We start from the raw sequence: 17,888 nt of genomic DNA on the forward strand, positions 1-17,888 counted from the left end.
AGGGGACAAACAAGGACAGACAAACGGAGTAAGTCGATTACATCACTCCCAGTGTGTAACTGGTACTTATTATTTAATTGACCCCGAAAGGATGAAAGGCAAAGTCGACCTCGGCAGAATTTGAACTCAGAACGTAATGGCAGACGCAATACTGCAAAGCATTTCGCCCAGCGTGCCAACGTTTCTGCCAGCTTGCCGCCTTAAATGAGGGACCAATTCTATGGAGTAAAGAGTGGCTGTAAGAGAAATCAAGGTGAGCAGATATGGTGGCAATTATGTGGATAAAGAAATTAGATATAACAGCTTGGGTTTGATATACAAAATATATATAAGCAAAAATGCTAGTTCTAAAATCTCTCTAAGGAATCAATGCAGTAGTTGTACTAACGAGTAATGTTTGTAGCCACTTCAATATCTAGTGATTGAACCCAAAATGTGTCAGATCTGATTCAATGAGCTCAAAGACTTCCTAACTGTGGCCATGCTGGAGCACCGCCTTTATCGAGCAAATCGACCCCAGGACTTATTCTTTGTAAGCCTAGTACTTATTCTATCGGTCTCTTTTGCCGAACTGCTAAGTGACGGGGACGTAAACACACCAGCATCGGTTGTCAAGCAATGTCGGGGGGACAAACACAGACACACTAACATACACACATATATACATATACATATATATGATGGGCTTTTTTCAGTTTCCATCTACCAAATCCACTCACAAGGCTTTGGTAGGCCCGAGGCTATAGTAGAATACACTTGCCCATGGTGCCACGCAGTGGGACTGAACCCGGAACTATGTGGTTGGTAAGCAAGCTACTTACCACAAAGCCACTCCAACACCTAAATTTATTTTATAAACTTTTGTGAAATAATTCTCTTTTTCTGCTTATTCCGTTTTGTCCTTCTGTGGTATACAGTCACTGAAGAGCTCCACAGTATGTGTGACATAATTCTATAAATACCATGTAAATATTGAATTGAAAAACCCTTTTAAATATAAAAATGTTGAAGGCTGCCCACCAGACTTGAATAACAAGGTGCGTGGCTTAGTGGTTAGGGCATTCGGCTCACGACTGTAGGGTCGTGAGTTCCATTCCCGGCGAGGAAGACACTTTATTTCATGTTGTTCCAGTCCACTCAGCTGGCAAAAATGAGCTGTGCCTGTATTTCAAGGGGCCAGCCTTGTCACACTCTGTGTTACGCTGAATCTCCCTGAGAACTACGTTAGGGGTGCACGTGTCTGTGGATTGCTCAGTCACTTGTATGTTAATTTCACGAGGAAGCTGTTTCATTGATCGGATCAGCTGGGACCCTTGTCGTCATGACCGATGGAGTGTTCCTTTTTGTTTTTGAACAACAATGAAGATAATGACGAAGATGAAGATAATGAAGACATTGAAGGTCTGCAAAAAAAGCAGCCAGTACACTCCCTAAAATGGTTGGCATTAGGAAGGGCATTCAGCCATAGAAGCTATGCTAAAACAGACATGGAGCTTGGGCAGCTCTTCAGGTGGCCATCACCAATGAAACCATCCAATCCATGGAAAACAGACGTTAAATAATGATGAGGAGGAGGCGGTATTCTGCGGCAAGCTGGCAGAATCATTAGCACACCAGGAGAAATGCTTAGCAGTATTTTGTCTGTCGCTACATTCTGAGTTCAAATTCCGCCGAGGTCGACTTTGCCTTTCATCCTTTCGGGGTCGATAAATCAAGTACCAGATATGCACTGGGGTCTATATAATCAGCTTAATCTGTTTGTTTGTCCTTGTTTGTCCTCTCTGTGTTTAGCCCCTTGTGGGTAGTAAAGAAATAGGTATTTCGTCTGTCGTTACGTTCTGAGTTCAAATTCTGCCGAGGTCGACTTCGCCTTTCATCCTTTCGGGGTCGATTAAATAAGTACCAGTTTCGCACTGGGGTATTTTGATGATGATGAAGTGATATTCTGGAGTTGTGAAGATGACAATGATGAAGATGATATAGACAATAATGATGGTGATGACAATGACAGTAATAAATGACGATGCTGATGATGATGATGATGATGAGGAGGAGGAGGTGGTATTATGTTACCTTCTCTAGCTGCTTCTGCAATCAAAGCTATGTCAGTGACATTTGGTGTCAGTTTAGGAAAGAATGGGATTGAAACCGCTTCTCTCAACCATTTGCTGATTTGTTTTACTGTTTCTGGAACCTAGCATGGATTAAAGAAGGTAAAGTTAAGACAAGTCTCATTTCGATAAATATATCAAGTTTTATTAGTATTCTGTTGTGTCTGGGGAGAGTCATTCTCTTTTAGTACCTTATTATTTAACACACACACCGGTAAAATTTCCACTTATTTCGTCTTTTTATTTTCCTAAAATTTTCGTTGCGTCTTGCAACCTTTTCAATAGTCTTGACTCTTAGTCTTCAATAGTCTTGAGTCAAGACTATTGAAAAGGTTGCAAGACGCAACGAAAATTTTAGGAAAATAAAAAGACGAAATAAGTGGAAATTTTACCGGTGAGTGTGTTAAATAATAAGGTACTAAAAGAGAATGACTCTCCCCAGACACAACAGAATATGCTTCAACACACAAACTCATATACAGAATCTTGCAAACCAAATCCAAAAACAAAATATTTATTAGTATTATTAGTATAATTAGTTAAAAAGACAAATGGCGGTGCCCCTGCATGGCCACAGCTCATTAGCTGAAACTGGAAAAATCAAAAAAAAAATCAAAAATAATTAATTGATTTGTCCATCAAAGTTCTTTCAATACATTCTGTGACCTCTTCAGCAACTCTCCTGCCCATGTGTCTCCTCTTGTTCTGCTTATTCCATTTTGTCCTTCTGTGGTATACAGATACTGAAGAGCCTCACAGTATGTGTGGCAAAAGAACTTTGATGGATAAATAAACTAAAAAAAAAAACAATAATAAAACTAAAATAAAGATCAAACAATGCATGCGTTTGTTTGGCAGAAGATGACCATCCCCAAGTATCTTTATCTTCTACTGGTTTCACCCAAAAGCCAGGGCTATGCTGGAGCACTGCCTTTCAAAACAGTATTAATGCCTCTCCAGCAGGGAACCAAACCCTGGTCTCCCACATAACAGATAGGGATACTTACCACTATATTACCAAGAAAAAAAGACTGGTACCTAAAACCACCGCCTTAGACCACTTGGTCACACTATGTTTTTAGATTGAGAATCTTACAAAACAAATACATAAACATATAAATAAAGAATTTCTTATGATTTTGTTAACAGGAGTGGCTGTGTGGTAAGTAGCTTGCTTACCAACCACATAGTTCCGGGTTCAGTCCCACTGCATGGCACCTTGGGCAAGTGTCTTCTACTATAGCCTTGGCCCAACCAAAGCCTTGTGAGTGGATTTGGTAGACAGAAACTGAAAGAAGCCCATCATATATATGTATAAATATATATATATATATTATATATATATATATATATATATAACTAATGTAGGATAAATTTTTTTTGGGGGGGGAAAAAAATTTTATCAATGGCCAGCATATCAAAAAATACCTTTAAAGGTTAAATTCATAAGTAATTTTCGGCATATTTGGCATTAAAATTTTTCTTTAGCCCTTATTTTGTAAATTATGTATATATATATATATATATATGTATGTATGTTTGTGTGTTTGTCCCCCCAACAGAGGAGAGGGATAAAATAAGATTTTATAGTAATATTATCACAATATCAACCAGACTATCAAATGCTGTTATACACTGCTGGTCACAATGCACTTCCAATCCTGTCTTGATTACACCATCTTTTCCATCTTCACCAAAATTGCCTAACTAAATCATGGAGGCTACCAAGTGGCCTTTTTCAGTCTTTTGGACACCCCTCAGCATGGGCCCACCTGTTGTCTGTGAACCTTGTGACATGTCCAACCCAGTGGAAGTTGTGTTTTTGGTACTCAGCAATGACATCATTCACTCTGTTCTGTTCTCAACTTATCTCATTTCAAATATGCTCTCATAATGGTATTCCTAGCATGGATATTTCTGTGGCCCTTTGCATGAAGGTGGTGCCCCAGCATGGCCACAGTCTAATGACTGAAATAAGTAAAAGATAAAGATGAAATTACAGAAATATAATCACAGACTTACTGTTCCACATGCAAGTCCCATATTGACTTCTCCCATTCCATGGGGACAGGACAGATTCAATTCTATTGCATCAGCTCCAGCTTCCTGATAAGGAAAGGATAAAAACATGTGGTATATATTACATGTGACATGACATGCTACATGTGATATATATTACATATAGCATATTACATGTAGCATGATTTATTGAATTTGGCATGAGATATTACATGTGATAAAGATCATACATGTGATAAGGATACTACATACGATGTGGTGTATATTGCATGTAGCATGAGATATTACATGCTGTATAATATTACTTGTATTACGCAATCTCTATATATATAAACGACAAAATGTCTGTGTGTGTGTCCTTTATACAAATCCACAAATTTTCGGTTAGAGGGCTTGCACTTTCTATGGTCATTCAAAACCATCTAAGGGTGGTCGTGCACATCTTTACATTTCCCCAGTCACCCTGCAAAGCCATTAAAAAATCAACAGAAGTGATTTTTGGAGAATTTTCTATCCAAAACCCAATCAAAATGCCCGAAACTTGATACGCCAATTGAATGCCAGCTAGCTGCATGTGATTGGTCGGAGATTTGGACAGTACTCGCGTGTATGTGCGCACGCATGCAGCTATATATGCATGCATTAGTACTATGACCTGGCGTTGCCAGGTCATAGTGCTAGTATATATATAGTATTAAGGTGATGAGCTGACAGAACTGTTAGCATGCCAGGCAAAATGCTTAACAGCATTTCGTATATCTTTACATTCTGAGTTCAAATTCTGCTATGGTCGATTTTGCTTTTCGTCCCTTTCAGGGTTGACATAAGTACCAGTTGAACACTAGTGTCAATGTAATTGACTTAATCTCTCGCTAAAACTTGCTGATCTTGTGCCAAAATTTGAAATCAATAACAGTCATGGCCAATGCTAGTGTCACATAACTGGTACCCATGTCAGTGGCACATAAAAATCATCCTTCGAACATTGGGCCTCACAGAGGCAATGGTGAGTGTCCGAGACCTTTGGCGATGTGCCATTCTTGAGAAAACTCCTCAAGCCAAGTGAAATTGTAGTTATGGCCAGTTCTGGTGACACATAACTTGTACCCATGCTGGTGGTACATAAAAAGTACCCATTACACTCATGGAGTGGTTGGCATCAGGAAGGGCATTCAGCTATAGAAACCCTGCCAAATCAGATTGGAACCTGGTGCAGCTCTCCTGCTTACCAGCTTCAGTCAAACTATCTAACCTATGCTAGCATGGAAAGCAGATGCTAAAGGATGATGATGATATATAATACATGTAGCATGGAATGCTACATGTAGTATGATGTTAGCACAAAATATTTATAGTAACAACTACTTAACATAATATAAAATAAATAATAAATGCGCCCTTTTAAAGCCTAGCCAGGCTCATGGGCCCGGTTTCCCAGTTTCTATGGCGTATGTGTTCCCCAGCTGGACGGGACACCAGTCCATTGCAGCGTTACTCATTTTTGCCAGCTAAGTGGACTGGAGCAATGTGAAATGAAGTGTTTTGCTCAAGAACACAACGCGTCACCCGGTCCAGGAATCGAAACCACAATCTTAAGATCATGATGCTGACACCCTAACCACTAAGCCACGCGCCTCCACATTTAACATAATATAGCACAAGATATTTATAGATATTGCACGATCATAAATATTGGGTTGGTGTATTATTAACTATTTTCTAATTTAATTTACAACAAAAAAAAAAAAACCGCCTGTTAATTATGCAAGAGCCCAATATATAAATGGTTAAAGATAAACAAAACACTATATCTTACTTGTGCCCTTTTTGCTAACTTCTGCCAATCTTCTTTATTGAAGGAACACATGATGCTGGCAATGAGAACCTGAAATCAAAGAAATACATTACGGAATGAAACTCATTTCAAAATTAATACAAAATAGGCGTAGGAGTGGCTGTGTGGTAAGTAGCTTGCTTACCAACCACATGGTTCCGGGTTCAGTCCCACTGCATGGCGCCTTGGGCAAGTGTCTTCTACTACAGCCTCGGGCCGACCAAAGCCTTGTGAGTGGATTTGGTAGACGGAAACTGAAAGAAGCCCGTCGTATATATGTATATGTATATATATATCTGTGCGTATATGTTTGTGTGTCTGTGTTTGTCCCCCTAGCATTGCTTGAGAGCCGATGCTGGTGTGTTTATGTCCCCGTCACTTAGTGGTTTGACAAAAGAGACCGATAGAATAAGTACTGGGCTTACAAAGAATAAGTCCCGGGGTCAAGTTGCTCGATTAAAGGTGGTGCTCCAGCATGGCCGCAGTCAAATGACTGAAACAAGTAAAAGAGTAAAGAGAGAAAAGAGTAACAGATGCAAGCTGTGTGGTTAAGAAAGTTACTTTGTAACTACATGGTTCTGGGTTCAATCCCACTCTGTGGCATCCAAGGCTAGTATATATCACTTTAGCCCTCAGTTGACCAATACTGTGTGAATGGAATTTGGTAGTCATGAATCATATACTTATGTGTATCCTTTATCTCAGAGGTCCCTAACAACTGGGCTGGATTATTTGGGGCCACACAGAAAATACAAATCTTCAAAATGTTATCAACTTTTGCAGTCTGCAAGGTGTTTTAAGCATTATATATATATATATATATATATATATATATATATATATATATGAGAGAGAGAGAGAGAGAGAGAGAGAGAGAGATCAGACAACCATACAGCTGTATCAGAAAGTAAATATACTTTGATTGGTCCAACATACAATTACAGATATTTTAACCAATTCAACAAGAATTATTCAGGTATTCATCATTGACTCACCTTTTCTGGGAAATCTCTCTTCAGTTCTTTGATGCTTTCATACCAATATTTCTCAGTCTTTTCACTGATTAATTCAATGTTTAAGAATGATCCAAGGCCAGGGCCGTAATTCTGTCCAAATGTGCTTCCTCGTATAATTCTTGGAGACACATTGGTGATGTAATCCTGCAAGGCAAAAAAAATCTCACTGTAATGTTGGCAACACAAGAACAGTAAAAGAATGTTGGCAACAACATACTGGCATGGGTTGGACGGTTTGACAAGAGCTGGCCAGCTGAAGTGCTGGCTGAGTTCCATGTCTGGTTTGGCTTGGTTTCTATGGCTTGATGCCCTTCCCACTGCCAATTTTTGAAGGGTGACTTTTATATACCACTGACATGGGTACCAGTTATGTGACACTAGCATTGGCCATGATTGTTATTGATTTCAAATTTTGGCACAAGATCAGCAAGTTTTAGCGAGAGATTAAGTCAATTACATTGACCCTAGTGTTCAACTGGTACTTATGTCAACCCTGAAAGGGACGAAAAGCAAAATCGACCATGGCAGAATTTGAACTCAGAATGTAAAGATATACGAAATGCTGTTAAGCATTTTGCCTGGCATGCTAACAGTTCTGTCAGCTCGTCACCTTAATACTATATATCATATTGATTATTACAAGTAATATTATACAGCATATAATATCTCATGCTACATGCAATATACACCACATCACATGTAGTATCCTTTACAAAGTGTACTTAGGTGCTTTTACACAGCACTGGCATGGGTGCATTCACATGGCACCAGCACAAGTGCTTTTTACGTGACACTAGCATGCACAAGCCTGCAAGATTAGGATTTCTCACCTGAAGAAGGATGCAGGGGACATTCCAGTAGTATGTAAGGACAACCCTGATTTTATTTCGCTTGATGTGTCTTTTCAAGCACAGTAAACCACCAGAAGTCTCAGCCCTTTGACAACCCCTTTGTGAGGCCCAATGTTTGAAGATCCTTTCTTACCACTTCATCCTACGTCTTCCTGGGTCTACTCCTTCCATACATTCCCTCCACAATTAGAGATCAGCACTTCTTAATGCAGCTGCCCTTGTTAAATAATCACTTAATAACTATTTAACAGTGGCTGCCACCTAAGGATAGTCACACAATAACAATGTAATGACAATGTAACCATGGCAACATAATGACAGTAATGTGACAACAATGACACAAGAGCTGTTACAAAACACCATGACTCCACGGGGCAACATGCCACAACCAATACAACTCTTCCATGTCAAATGCTCGGGTCAAATAATACGACATGAACACCTGGCTCGTGTTTTAGTCACGTTGGTCTTTTGTTAACTGAAATATCTCATCTGCACATGCCACAACTGCAGGTGGTAACAGGTATTAGTACACTGAACTGGTTGAACAAGGCCATTGGCAGTTTGTTGTCTATTCATCTGCTTGGTACCAAAGTGATTCAATAAGTTCATCTGTCGAAACAGTTCGCATCCACCATGCTGCAACCCATGATTTCAATGTAGCTCTCGCTCTGGGGGTTACATACTATTTAACCCATAGTTGGGAACCTGATAGGCATTGCTACTCCAGGTCAAAGTAGACCTGGGAACAAAAATGGCCAGTTGGTGATTCAACACTCCTTGTATAAAACTCCTCATACAGTCACATGGCATCCCTTGTATGGTCACACGGCAAGAGTTGTTTAACAGCCGTCTCTTATCAATAGCTGTGCAATGGCAATTATGCAGTAAGTTACATAATTGCTATCATTATAGGAGTGGCATTAGAGTGCTTGCATTGCTGCAATCACACAATGACATTTATACTGTGATAATCACATTATAGCAGTCACATTATGATGACAAATATATGAAAAATATACAAATATATGAAAAAATATACAAATATATGAAAAAATATATGAAAAAATATATGAAGCACAATACAACAGTCACAGGCTTGGCTTCCCAACCATATAGTTCTGGGCTCAGTCCCATTGTGTGGCACCTTGGCCAAGTTTTTTCCATTAGAGTCTTGGGCTGATCAAAGCCTTGTGAGTGGATTTGTTAGAAGGAAACCAAAAGCCTGTCTGTCTGTCTGTCTGTCTCTCACTCACTCACTCACATACATACATACATACATACATATACATACATACATACACACACACACACACACATATATATATATATATATATATATACATATACATACATTTATATATACACATCTATGTGTGTGTGTGTCTTTGTGTCAGTTTTTATCCTCCACTGCTGTGTTTATGTCCCTGTAACTAAGCAGTTCAGCAAAAGAGGCTGATAGAATAAGTACCAGGCTTAAAGAAAAAGGAAAATAAGTACTGGGTGTGATTCATTTGACTAAAAAAGTCTTCAAGGTGGTGCCCCAGCATGGCCGCAGTCTAATGACTGAAACAGATAAAAGATAAAGTATGGTCTTACCTCATCTAAAACATAAGTTTTCGTAACAGCAAATCCCCATCCAGCTTCAAAGGCCCTTCGTATCATCGAGGAACTCGTGCAGTTGGTAGCACTAGCAAGTCCAAAAGGGTTTTCAAATTTTATTCCACACATTTCAACGCTTACATCAACAGTATCTATGGGAGTGAAGAATTTTGGCAGATTTGGTGTCTTACTTACTGTTATGTTATGAAGAAACTGAAATGAAATAAAAAAAAATTACTTCAAAAAGACTGGACATCTGACAGGTTAAAATTATAATTCCATTAAACCCTTTTTGGTGGAATGGATTTCCCAGAATTTAAATGAATACCCCAGATTCAACAGCTTATGTTGTTCACAGTAACCTATTTCTTTATTACCCACAAGGGGCTAAACACAGAGGAGACAAACAAGGACAGACATAGGTATTAAGTCGATTATATAGACCCCAGTGCGTAACTGGTACTTAATTTATTGACCCCGAAAGGATGAAAGGCAAAGTCGACCTCGGCGGAATTTGAACTCACAACATAACGGCAGACGAAATATCGCTAAGCATTTCGCCCAGCGTGCTAACGTTTCTGCCAGCTCGCCGCTTTAGTTCATAGCAACCAGCACTCTGTTGTTTATGAAAGGTAGGAGAGTCCAGTTTGCTGGACATTGTTGTAGAGCTGAAAAAGAAGTAATTTCTACTCTTCTCCTTTGGAAGCCATCTACTCGCAATACCAGAGGGCGCACACTCTCCTACCCTGATGTAATCTCCAGGGATACAGGCATCCAGCAACAGGACCTCCATAATGCCATGATGGACCGTGAAGTCTGGCGTAGCATGGTAAATTCCATTGTCTCGACCGCAGTCGAACAATGATGATGATGATGATGGCTGAGTACTCTGCACACACACAAGTACCCTAATAGGGATATTCAACATGACCCAGAATGTGACAAGTCTAGCCCTTTGAAATACAGTTACTACTCATTTTTGCCAGTTGAGTAAACTGGAACAAAGTGAAATAAAGTGTCTTGCTCAAGAGCACAATGCACTGTTGGGAATTGAACTCACAATCTTACAATCATGAGCCAAATACCCTAACTACAAAGCAACTGTTTACAGCAATACTGGGATATTTCTCAGCATAGGCACAGGCATGGCTGCATAGAAAGAAGTTTGCTTCCGAACCACATGATTCAGGGTTCAGTCACACCGCTTGACACCTTCCGCAAGTGTCTTCTACCATAGTCTTGGGCTGACCAAAGCCTTGTGAGTGGATTTGATAGATGGATACTGAAAGAAACCTGTCATTTATATATATATATATATATATATATATATATATATATATATATATATATATGTGTGTGTGTATATTTATATATATATATATACTTTATAATTAGGGTTCAGCAAAGATTTTATATACATATATATATATAAGCTGTCATTTATATATATATATATATATATATATATATATATATATGGGGGACAAACACAATGATATATATATATAATATATATATATATTATATATATATATATCATTGTGTTTGTCCCCCGCCACTGCTTGACAACCAGTGTTGGTGTATTTTCATCCATTAACTTAGTAGTTCAGCAAAAAGCAACTGATAGAACAAGTACTAGGCTTTACAAAAAAATAAGTAATGGAGTTGATTTGTTCAACTAAGATTCTTCATGGCAGTGTCTCAACTTGGTTGCAGTCTAAAGAATGAAACACGAATAAAGACATGGTATTAGCACCAGCTAATGATCTTTCTTTTCATTACAAATTTGATTTTTACTAATTAGCTACATCGTTTCATTCATTATATTAAGCATGTTAGCTTCCGCAACTCTGCAAATCAATTGTTGTCCTTGGGTAGCAACTGTTATTTCTTATTTGCTTACCCCTATAAAGTATGAAAAATGGCTAATATTTACTTCAAGCTTTGCTTTTCTTACATTTATTCAAACCCCAAAGAATCCCTCTCAACACATGGCCATGATGCTCCCCTCCATTATTCTTGCTTATGGTCACAGATGCACGTATTGTCAGCCACTGAGGGACATGCTCAACTGGTTATGGTCAAGCAACTAACAAGTAAATCTGTGGTGTTGAGCAGAATATTTGCTATAATGATATTTCTGCTTCAGCAACTCAGTGCTGAATCTGTCTGAAATGTAATGGAAAACAGGTCAGTTTCAAAATATTGATGCCTAGGTCACAAAAACAAAGTTTGAAAGGAATAGTGGTAATTTCTTTTGATTTCTAGAAAGAAGCAAATAGGAAATAACACTTACTGTCCAAAGACAAAAAAAGAAAAAAATTAAAATTTTGTTACACAATATAATGTGGTCCTACATAACCTTAAACAGACACAGAATGGGCATAGCTATAGATCTACTCCATCAGGCCTGACAGACATTAACCCTTAAGTGTTCAGATTACTTTGTCAAATGTAGTGCTTATTTATTCACATTGATTAGAATTAATAATGCATTATCTTGTAGATTTGAGATTTCCATGATGTGATTGTTTATTTTTACAATGACATTCTAGGGTATGTGTGAGAGGTCAGATCCAGACAACTTGAACATAAAAAAAGTAGGAAATTTTGGGCTTGATATGGCTGGTTGAAACAACAATACTTAAAAACTTGGCCTGAAATATATATATGTATATATATATATGTATGTGTGTGTCTGTGTGTCTGTGTATGTCCCCCTAGCATTGCTTGACAACCGATGCTGGTGTGTTTACGTCCCCGTCACTTAGCGGTTCGGCAAAAGAGACCGATAGAATAAGTACTGGGCTTACAAAAGAATAAGTCCCGGGGTCGAGTTGCTCGACTAAAGGCGGTGCTCCAGCATGGCCACAGTCAAATGACTGAAACAAGTAAAAGAGTAATAAAAAAAAAAGAGTAAAAGAGATATATTTTTTTGCTTACTTGTAAATACATATGCATAAACCAAGAGGCTTGTTTTCCATCGTTAACAGCTTCGACTGTCATCTCTGAATTCCCAGCAATGTCTCCACCACAGAACACATCTTTTTCACTAGTTTGCATGGTGACAAAATCAACTTCTGGGAGGTTATATTTAGTGAACTTGATCGGTTTCATGGCATTTTTAACTGTTTTTGGGGAAAAAAAAAAAGAAAATATTTCTTCAGAATTCTTGAACAGAAATGGTATACAAAGGTTTAGGTGTTAAAGTGCTCTCAAATGTTTATTTTTTAGCAAATACCAATCCACATACACACACACAAACACACACACACACTCACACACACACACTCACACACACAAACATATATATATATATATTAATAGTTATCACCAAGCTAACATGGCAGTCCAGAAAAATAGGACGAATGCTGCTGTTGATTAGCTCCAAGAGGCCATCGCCTCTAGCTAGCTATGTGACACACAAACCTGTGTCCATTATAACCTTCAAACAGGGGAGGTCAGCTGCTTCCCCTTGCTGGTCTGGCATCCACAGACTAGTTTCGAGGTGTTTGCCTCTTATCAATGTGGAGTAGTATATATATATATGTATGTATATAACATACATATAAAAGGGATGAATTGTAAGTGGACATCCATTATGCTAGAAGAAGATCCACTATGGTCTTACCACTAAGAAAGGAATGTTCTCAAGAAACATTTAGCAAACGCTAGACCACTGATGTTAAATTGATATTAATTAAATTAATATTCAATTTTTCACCCTTATTAATTTAAATTTAAATAGCTATTTTCTCTAACTGGCAAAATTCACTGCAGAGAATTATTTTCTGCAGAAATATTTCCGGTAGTTTAGAGCGCCATAACAAAGGCTTTTGAAAAGTGACTCCAAATGTAATCGGTAGAACTGTATACATGTTCATTCCATGTGGACATCCCATGTGTAGTTCTGCAAATTATGGTTGCTAAGATGATCACACGGACAAGTTTTGCAGATGATTACGTAAATGATTATGTAAGCATTATCAACGAAACCATGGTTTGTGATTAATCTATATTTTGTATCTTTTCATTTGTCTTGCTCACGTTTTGGCATTTGCTAAATTTTTCTTGAGAACATTCCTTTCTTAGAGGTAAGACCATAGCAGATCTTCTTCTAGCATAATGGATGTCCACTTACAGGTCATCCCTTTTATATGTATGTAATATAATTTTTTTCTGAAACTTCAGATTTTTAAATATGCTAGACCACTGGTGTTAAATTGATATCAATCAAATTAATATTCAAATGCACAATGGACATTAAATGATGATGATGATATGCATAAGGTGGGGGTCAATTTTATTTTATTTTATTCTTACATTCTTACCTTCATCCTCAGAGACTAAGGAACCAAATGCAGATATTATGAAGTCAGCTTTCAACACTACCAACTGTTCCTCATCTTCTGTCATCCGGCCATTCTCATCCACTTCTGTCTTTGCAAACCGAATTCCTGTAATGCGACCATTTCTCTCAAGGACTTCCTTAGGTGACATAAAAGGGATGAATTCACATCGCTCTTTCTTTGCAGCCTCCATCTTATTGAAAGGAGAGAAAAGAAGACAAGAATGCAATACTAGTTTTTTTTAACCCTTTAGGGGGTCATATCTATTTTCCATGATGGCATGAGTTAGGCAGTTTGACCAGAGCAGGGAAGCCAGAGAGATGCACCAGGCTCCATTTGTTTGTTTCGGTATGATGTTTTATGGCTGGATGGCCTTCCTAATGCCAACCACTTTACAGAATCTATTGGGTGCATTTTACGTGTCATCAGCACAGATGCCATATGCATGTCACCTGCATGGGTGTCTTTTGTGTGCCGCTGGCACAGGTGCCATATGTGTGTCACTGACACGAGTACCTTTTGCATGTCACCAAGACAGGTGCCTTTTGCATGTCACTGGCACAAGTGCCATATGCATGCTTTTGGCATAAGTGCCATATACATGTTACTGGCACAGGTGCCTTTTGCATGTCACTGGTATGAGTGCCACATGTGTGTCACTGGCACAGGTGCCTTTTGCGTGTCACCGGCACAGGTGCTCTTTTGCATGTCACTAGCACAAGTGCAATATGCATGTCACTGGCAAGGGTGTCTTTTGCATGTCATAGGCACGGGTGCCTCTTTTGCATGCCACAGGCACAGACACGTTTTTTGCATGTCACTAGCACAAGTGCCATATGCATGTTACTGGCACAGGTGCCTTTTGCATGTCACTGGTATGGGTGCCACATGTGTGTCACTGGCATGGGTGCTTTTGTGTGTCACCGGAACAAGTGCCCTTTTGCATGTCACTAGCACAGGTGCAACATACAGGTCACTAGCACAGGTGCCTTTTATGTGACACCTGGCACCAGCAGAATTGCCAAGTAACTTGCAAGACAAAGGCCTCTTGGTTGAGCGATGGTGTGGAACCAAGGGGAATGGCTCTGTGCCAGATGAGAGGTTGGAGTATGATAGGACAGAGAGAGTCATCTTACTATAGAAGGGTTACCTGGCAACACTAGTAGGGCAAGGAAGGAGAAGGGAGTTGAGAGAGAGTTAGGGGAACAGAGTAAGAAAAATAGAAAGGATCTAGGGATGTATTGGGGGTCTATGTACAGGGGACAGTAGGGAGGGTATAACTAGTGCAGAGGGGATAGAGAGGAATATTCCACGAGAGTGTGAGGGGATATGTTTAGGGATGGGAAAGACATGACTTTAGCAAGCAATAGTGAGGGAGAACATAAAAAGCATAAAGAGAATATGAATTTCTAGAATAGGGATGAGGCCAGAGATTTAGTGGAAGGGTTACATTATCTTCTATGTGCCACTGGTTCTATATGTCATTAGCAATCACACAGATACTTCTTAATTGAGACTAAACACCAACAAAATGATAATAAAGTGTCTTCCAAGTGGTCACTTGTCTAACTAGAAATAGCAGCCAAATCCCCTTGAAAATCACACCCTACTGTTTTAAACAAGATAGAAAAGATTGGATCACGCAGTACCAGATAGGCTGTTTGAAAAATAAGATGGGTTGGTCATAGATGGAAAGTCTTTGATTACAGGCCAGCTCAATTAGGGCTGATCTGGAGCTAGGCAATGATGTGATGATGACAATGATAAGAATGAGAATGATGTTGATGATGATGATTATGATGGCAATAAATAAAATAGATAAATGCTTGCTTACCTCTTCTGGGACAGCTCTGAAATTGTTAAATCCTCTCCTGAAGACAATGTACACTCGTTTGGCACCGCACCGAAGGGCAGAAGTGGCACAATCCATAGCAGTATCTCCACAGCCAAGAACTATCACTTTACCATGCAGCTTTGGTAAATATGGTTTGCAGGAACACATTCCTGGGAAAGATATAACCATATATCGCTTTTAGCTCTTTTACTTGTTTCAGTCATTAGACTGCAGCCATGCTGGGGCACCGATTAAAATTTTTAGGTGAATGAATTGGGCCTCGTACTTGTTGGTTTTATTTTTTAAAGTCATGTACTTATTCTATCGGTCTCTTTTGCCAAACCTCTAAGATACAGGGACATAGATACACCAACACCAGTTGTCAAGCGGTGGTGGGAGACAAACACAGATACAAAGATAGATAGACAGACAGACACACACACACATGATCGGCTTCTTTCAGTTTCCATCTACCAGATCCACTCACAAAGCTTTGGTTGGCCCAGAGCTATAGAAGACACTTGCCTAAGGTGCCATGCAGCGGAACTGAACCCAGAACCAAGTTGTTAGGAAGCAAACTTCTTATCACACAGCCACTCCTGGCTATATATATATCATCATCATCATCATTGTCGTTTAACATCCACTTTCCATGCTGGTATGGGTTGGACAGTTTGACTGAGGGCTGGCGAGCCAGAAGGCTGCATCAGGATCCAATCTGATCTGGCAAAGTTTCTATAGCTGGCTGCCCTTCCTGATGCCAACCACTCCGAGAGTGTAGTGGGTGCTTTTACGTGCCACTGGCATGAGGGCCAATCAGGTGGTACTGGCATCAACCACGCTCAAATGGTGATTTCTATGCGCTACCTGCACAGGAACCAGTCCAGCAGCACTGGCAATGATCATGCTTGAATGGTGCTTTTAACGTTTCACTGGTATGAGTGCCAATCAGATGGTACTGTCATCAGCCGAGAGTGGAGATTTTATTCACATCCAAAAACTTCTTTATTTACATTTGATGGATATTTGTCCTCATCTTGTTTATTTTTAGCACAACATTTCGGATGATATACCCTCCAGCTTTCATCAGGTGTCTTGGGGAAATTTCGAACCTGGGTTTTCATTCCTAAGGTATTTTTCGATGTTATTATTATTATTATTATTATTATTATTCAGGTCACTGCCTGGAATCGAACTCGGAATCATGGGGTTAGTAGCCCGCGCTTTTAACCCCTATGCCATATGCCCGTGGGCATATGCTGTAGTGGTTAAGAGCGCGGGCTACTAACCCCATGATTCCGAGTTCGATTCCAGGCAGTGACCTGAATAATAATAACAATAATAATAATAACATCGCAAAATACCTTAGGAATGAGAACCCAGGTTCGAAATTTCCCCAAGACACCTGATGGAAGCTGGAGGGTATATCAGCTGAAATGTTGTGTTAACAATAAACAAGATAAGGACAAATATCCATCAAATGTAAATAATGTAAATAATTCTTCATCTCTTAACTATAGAACTGAAAAACTTCTTTATTTAAAAGTTTTCTACAGCATATACATCTGACCTACCATTGTGGATAGCCAACATCTAAACCAATTTGAGAGATAATATATCTGCCAGAATAACTTATCTTTTTTATATTAATATATATATATATATATATATCATCATCATTATTTTCATCTTAATGTCCATTTTTCCATGATTGCATGAGTAAGACAAAGTTTACTGTGGCAGATTTTCTATGGCAAAGAATTTTCAAGAAAGGTTGGAATATTTCTCATAAGCTTCTCAAACACAATTGTAATTAAATCATCAAAAGATATGAGCAAGCAAAGACAAGAGATACGAAATACCTGTCTCACTCATTTTTCTCACACTAAATTCCAATATTTTTATAATCTACACCATCTGAAAGGTAGTTGTAGAAAATTTCATTAATAAATACCTATTTTTCTGAAGGTTAAGAGGAAACAAATTGAAGTGTATGAATTATCTAAAGCACCATTTCCTCACCTCTGAAAAAGTTTCTCACAAATTCCACTATAATTGTAACCTACACCAACTGAAATGTATTTGTAGAAAATTTCCTTTCCAGAAAGTTATGAAGAAAGAAAGTTGGTGGGACACCTTCCGTAGTTATTACCCAATTGACATAAGTAAATTAAAAACCAGTTTTCTTATTTAGCATTCTATGTTTGCAACTGCACCCAACAAAGATGAAAGGATACTAGAATCATCATTATTTGGTTGATGCTGGATTTAA

At 38.8% G+C, this 17,888-nt stretch overlaps 1 protein-coding gene across 1 annotated transcript in view; it reads right to left on the reverse strand.

Moving 5' to 3' along the window:
• The window catches only part of LOC115223777 (dihydropyrimidine dehydrogenase [NADP(+)]), a 62,687-nt gene that overhangs the window by 10,417 nt on the left and 34,382 nt on the right, over positions 1-17,888 (reverse strand). Inside the window, exons 10-17 of the mRNA XM_029794445.2 lie at positions 15,617-15,786; positions 13,765-13,975; positions 12,377-12,561; positions 9,431-9,646; positions 6,960-7,124; positions 5,947-6,015; positions 4,134-4,217; positions 2,074-2,194 (exon numbers count right to left, since the gene is read on the reverse strand). Of these exons, the coding sequence (XP_029650305.1) occupies positions 2,074-2,194; positions 4,134-4,217; positions 5,947-6,015; positions 6,960-7,124; positions 9,431-9,646; positions 12,377-12,561; positions 13,765-13,975; positions 15,617-15,786 (1,221 nt within the window). The remainder of the gene's footprint in view (positions 1-2,073; positions 2,195-4,133; positions 4,218-5,946; positions 6,016-6,959; positions 7,125-9,430; positions 9,647-12,376; positions 12,562-13,764; positions 13,976-15,616; positions 15,787-17,888) is intronic.

Source organism: Octopus sinensis, linkage group LG24 (genome assembly GCF_006345805.1).
Source record: "Octopus sinensis linkage group LG24, ASM634580v1, whole genome shotgun sequence".
NCBI lineage: Eukaryota > Metazoa > Mollusca > Cephalopoda > Octopoda > Octopodidae > Octopus > Octopus sinensis.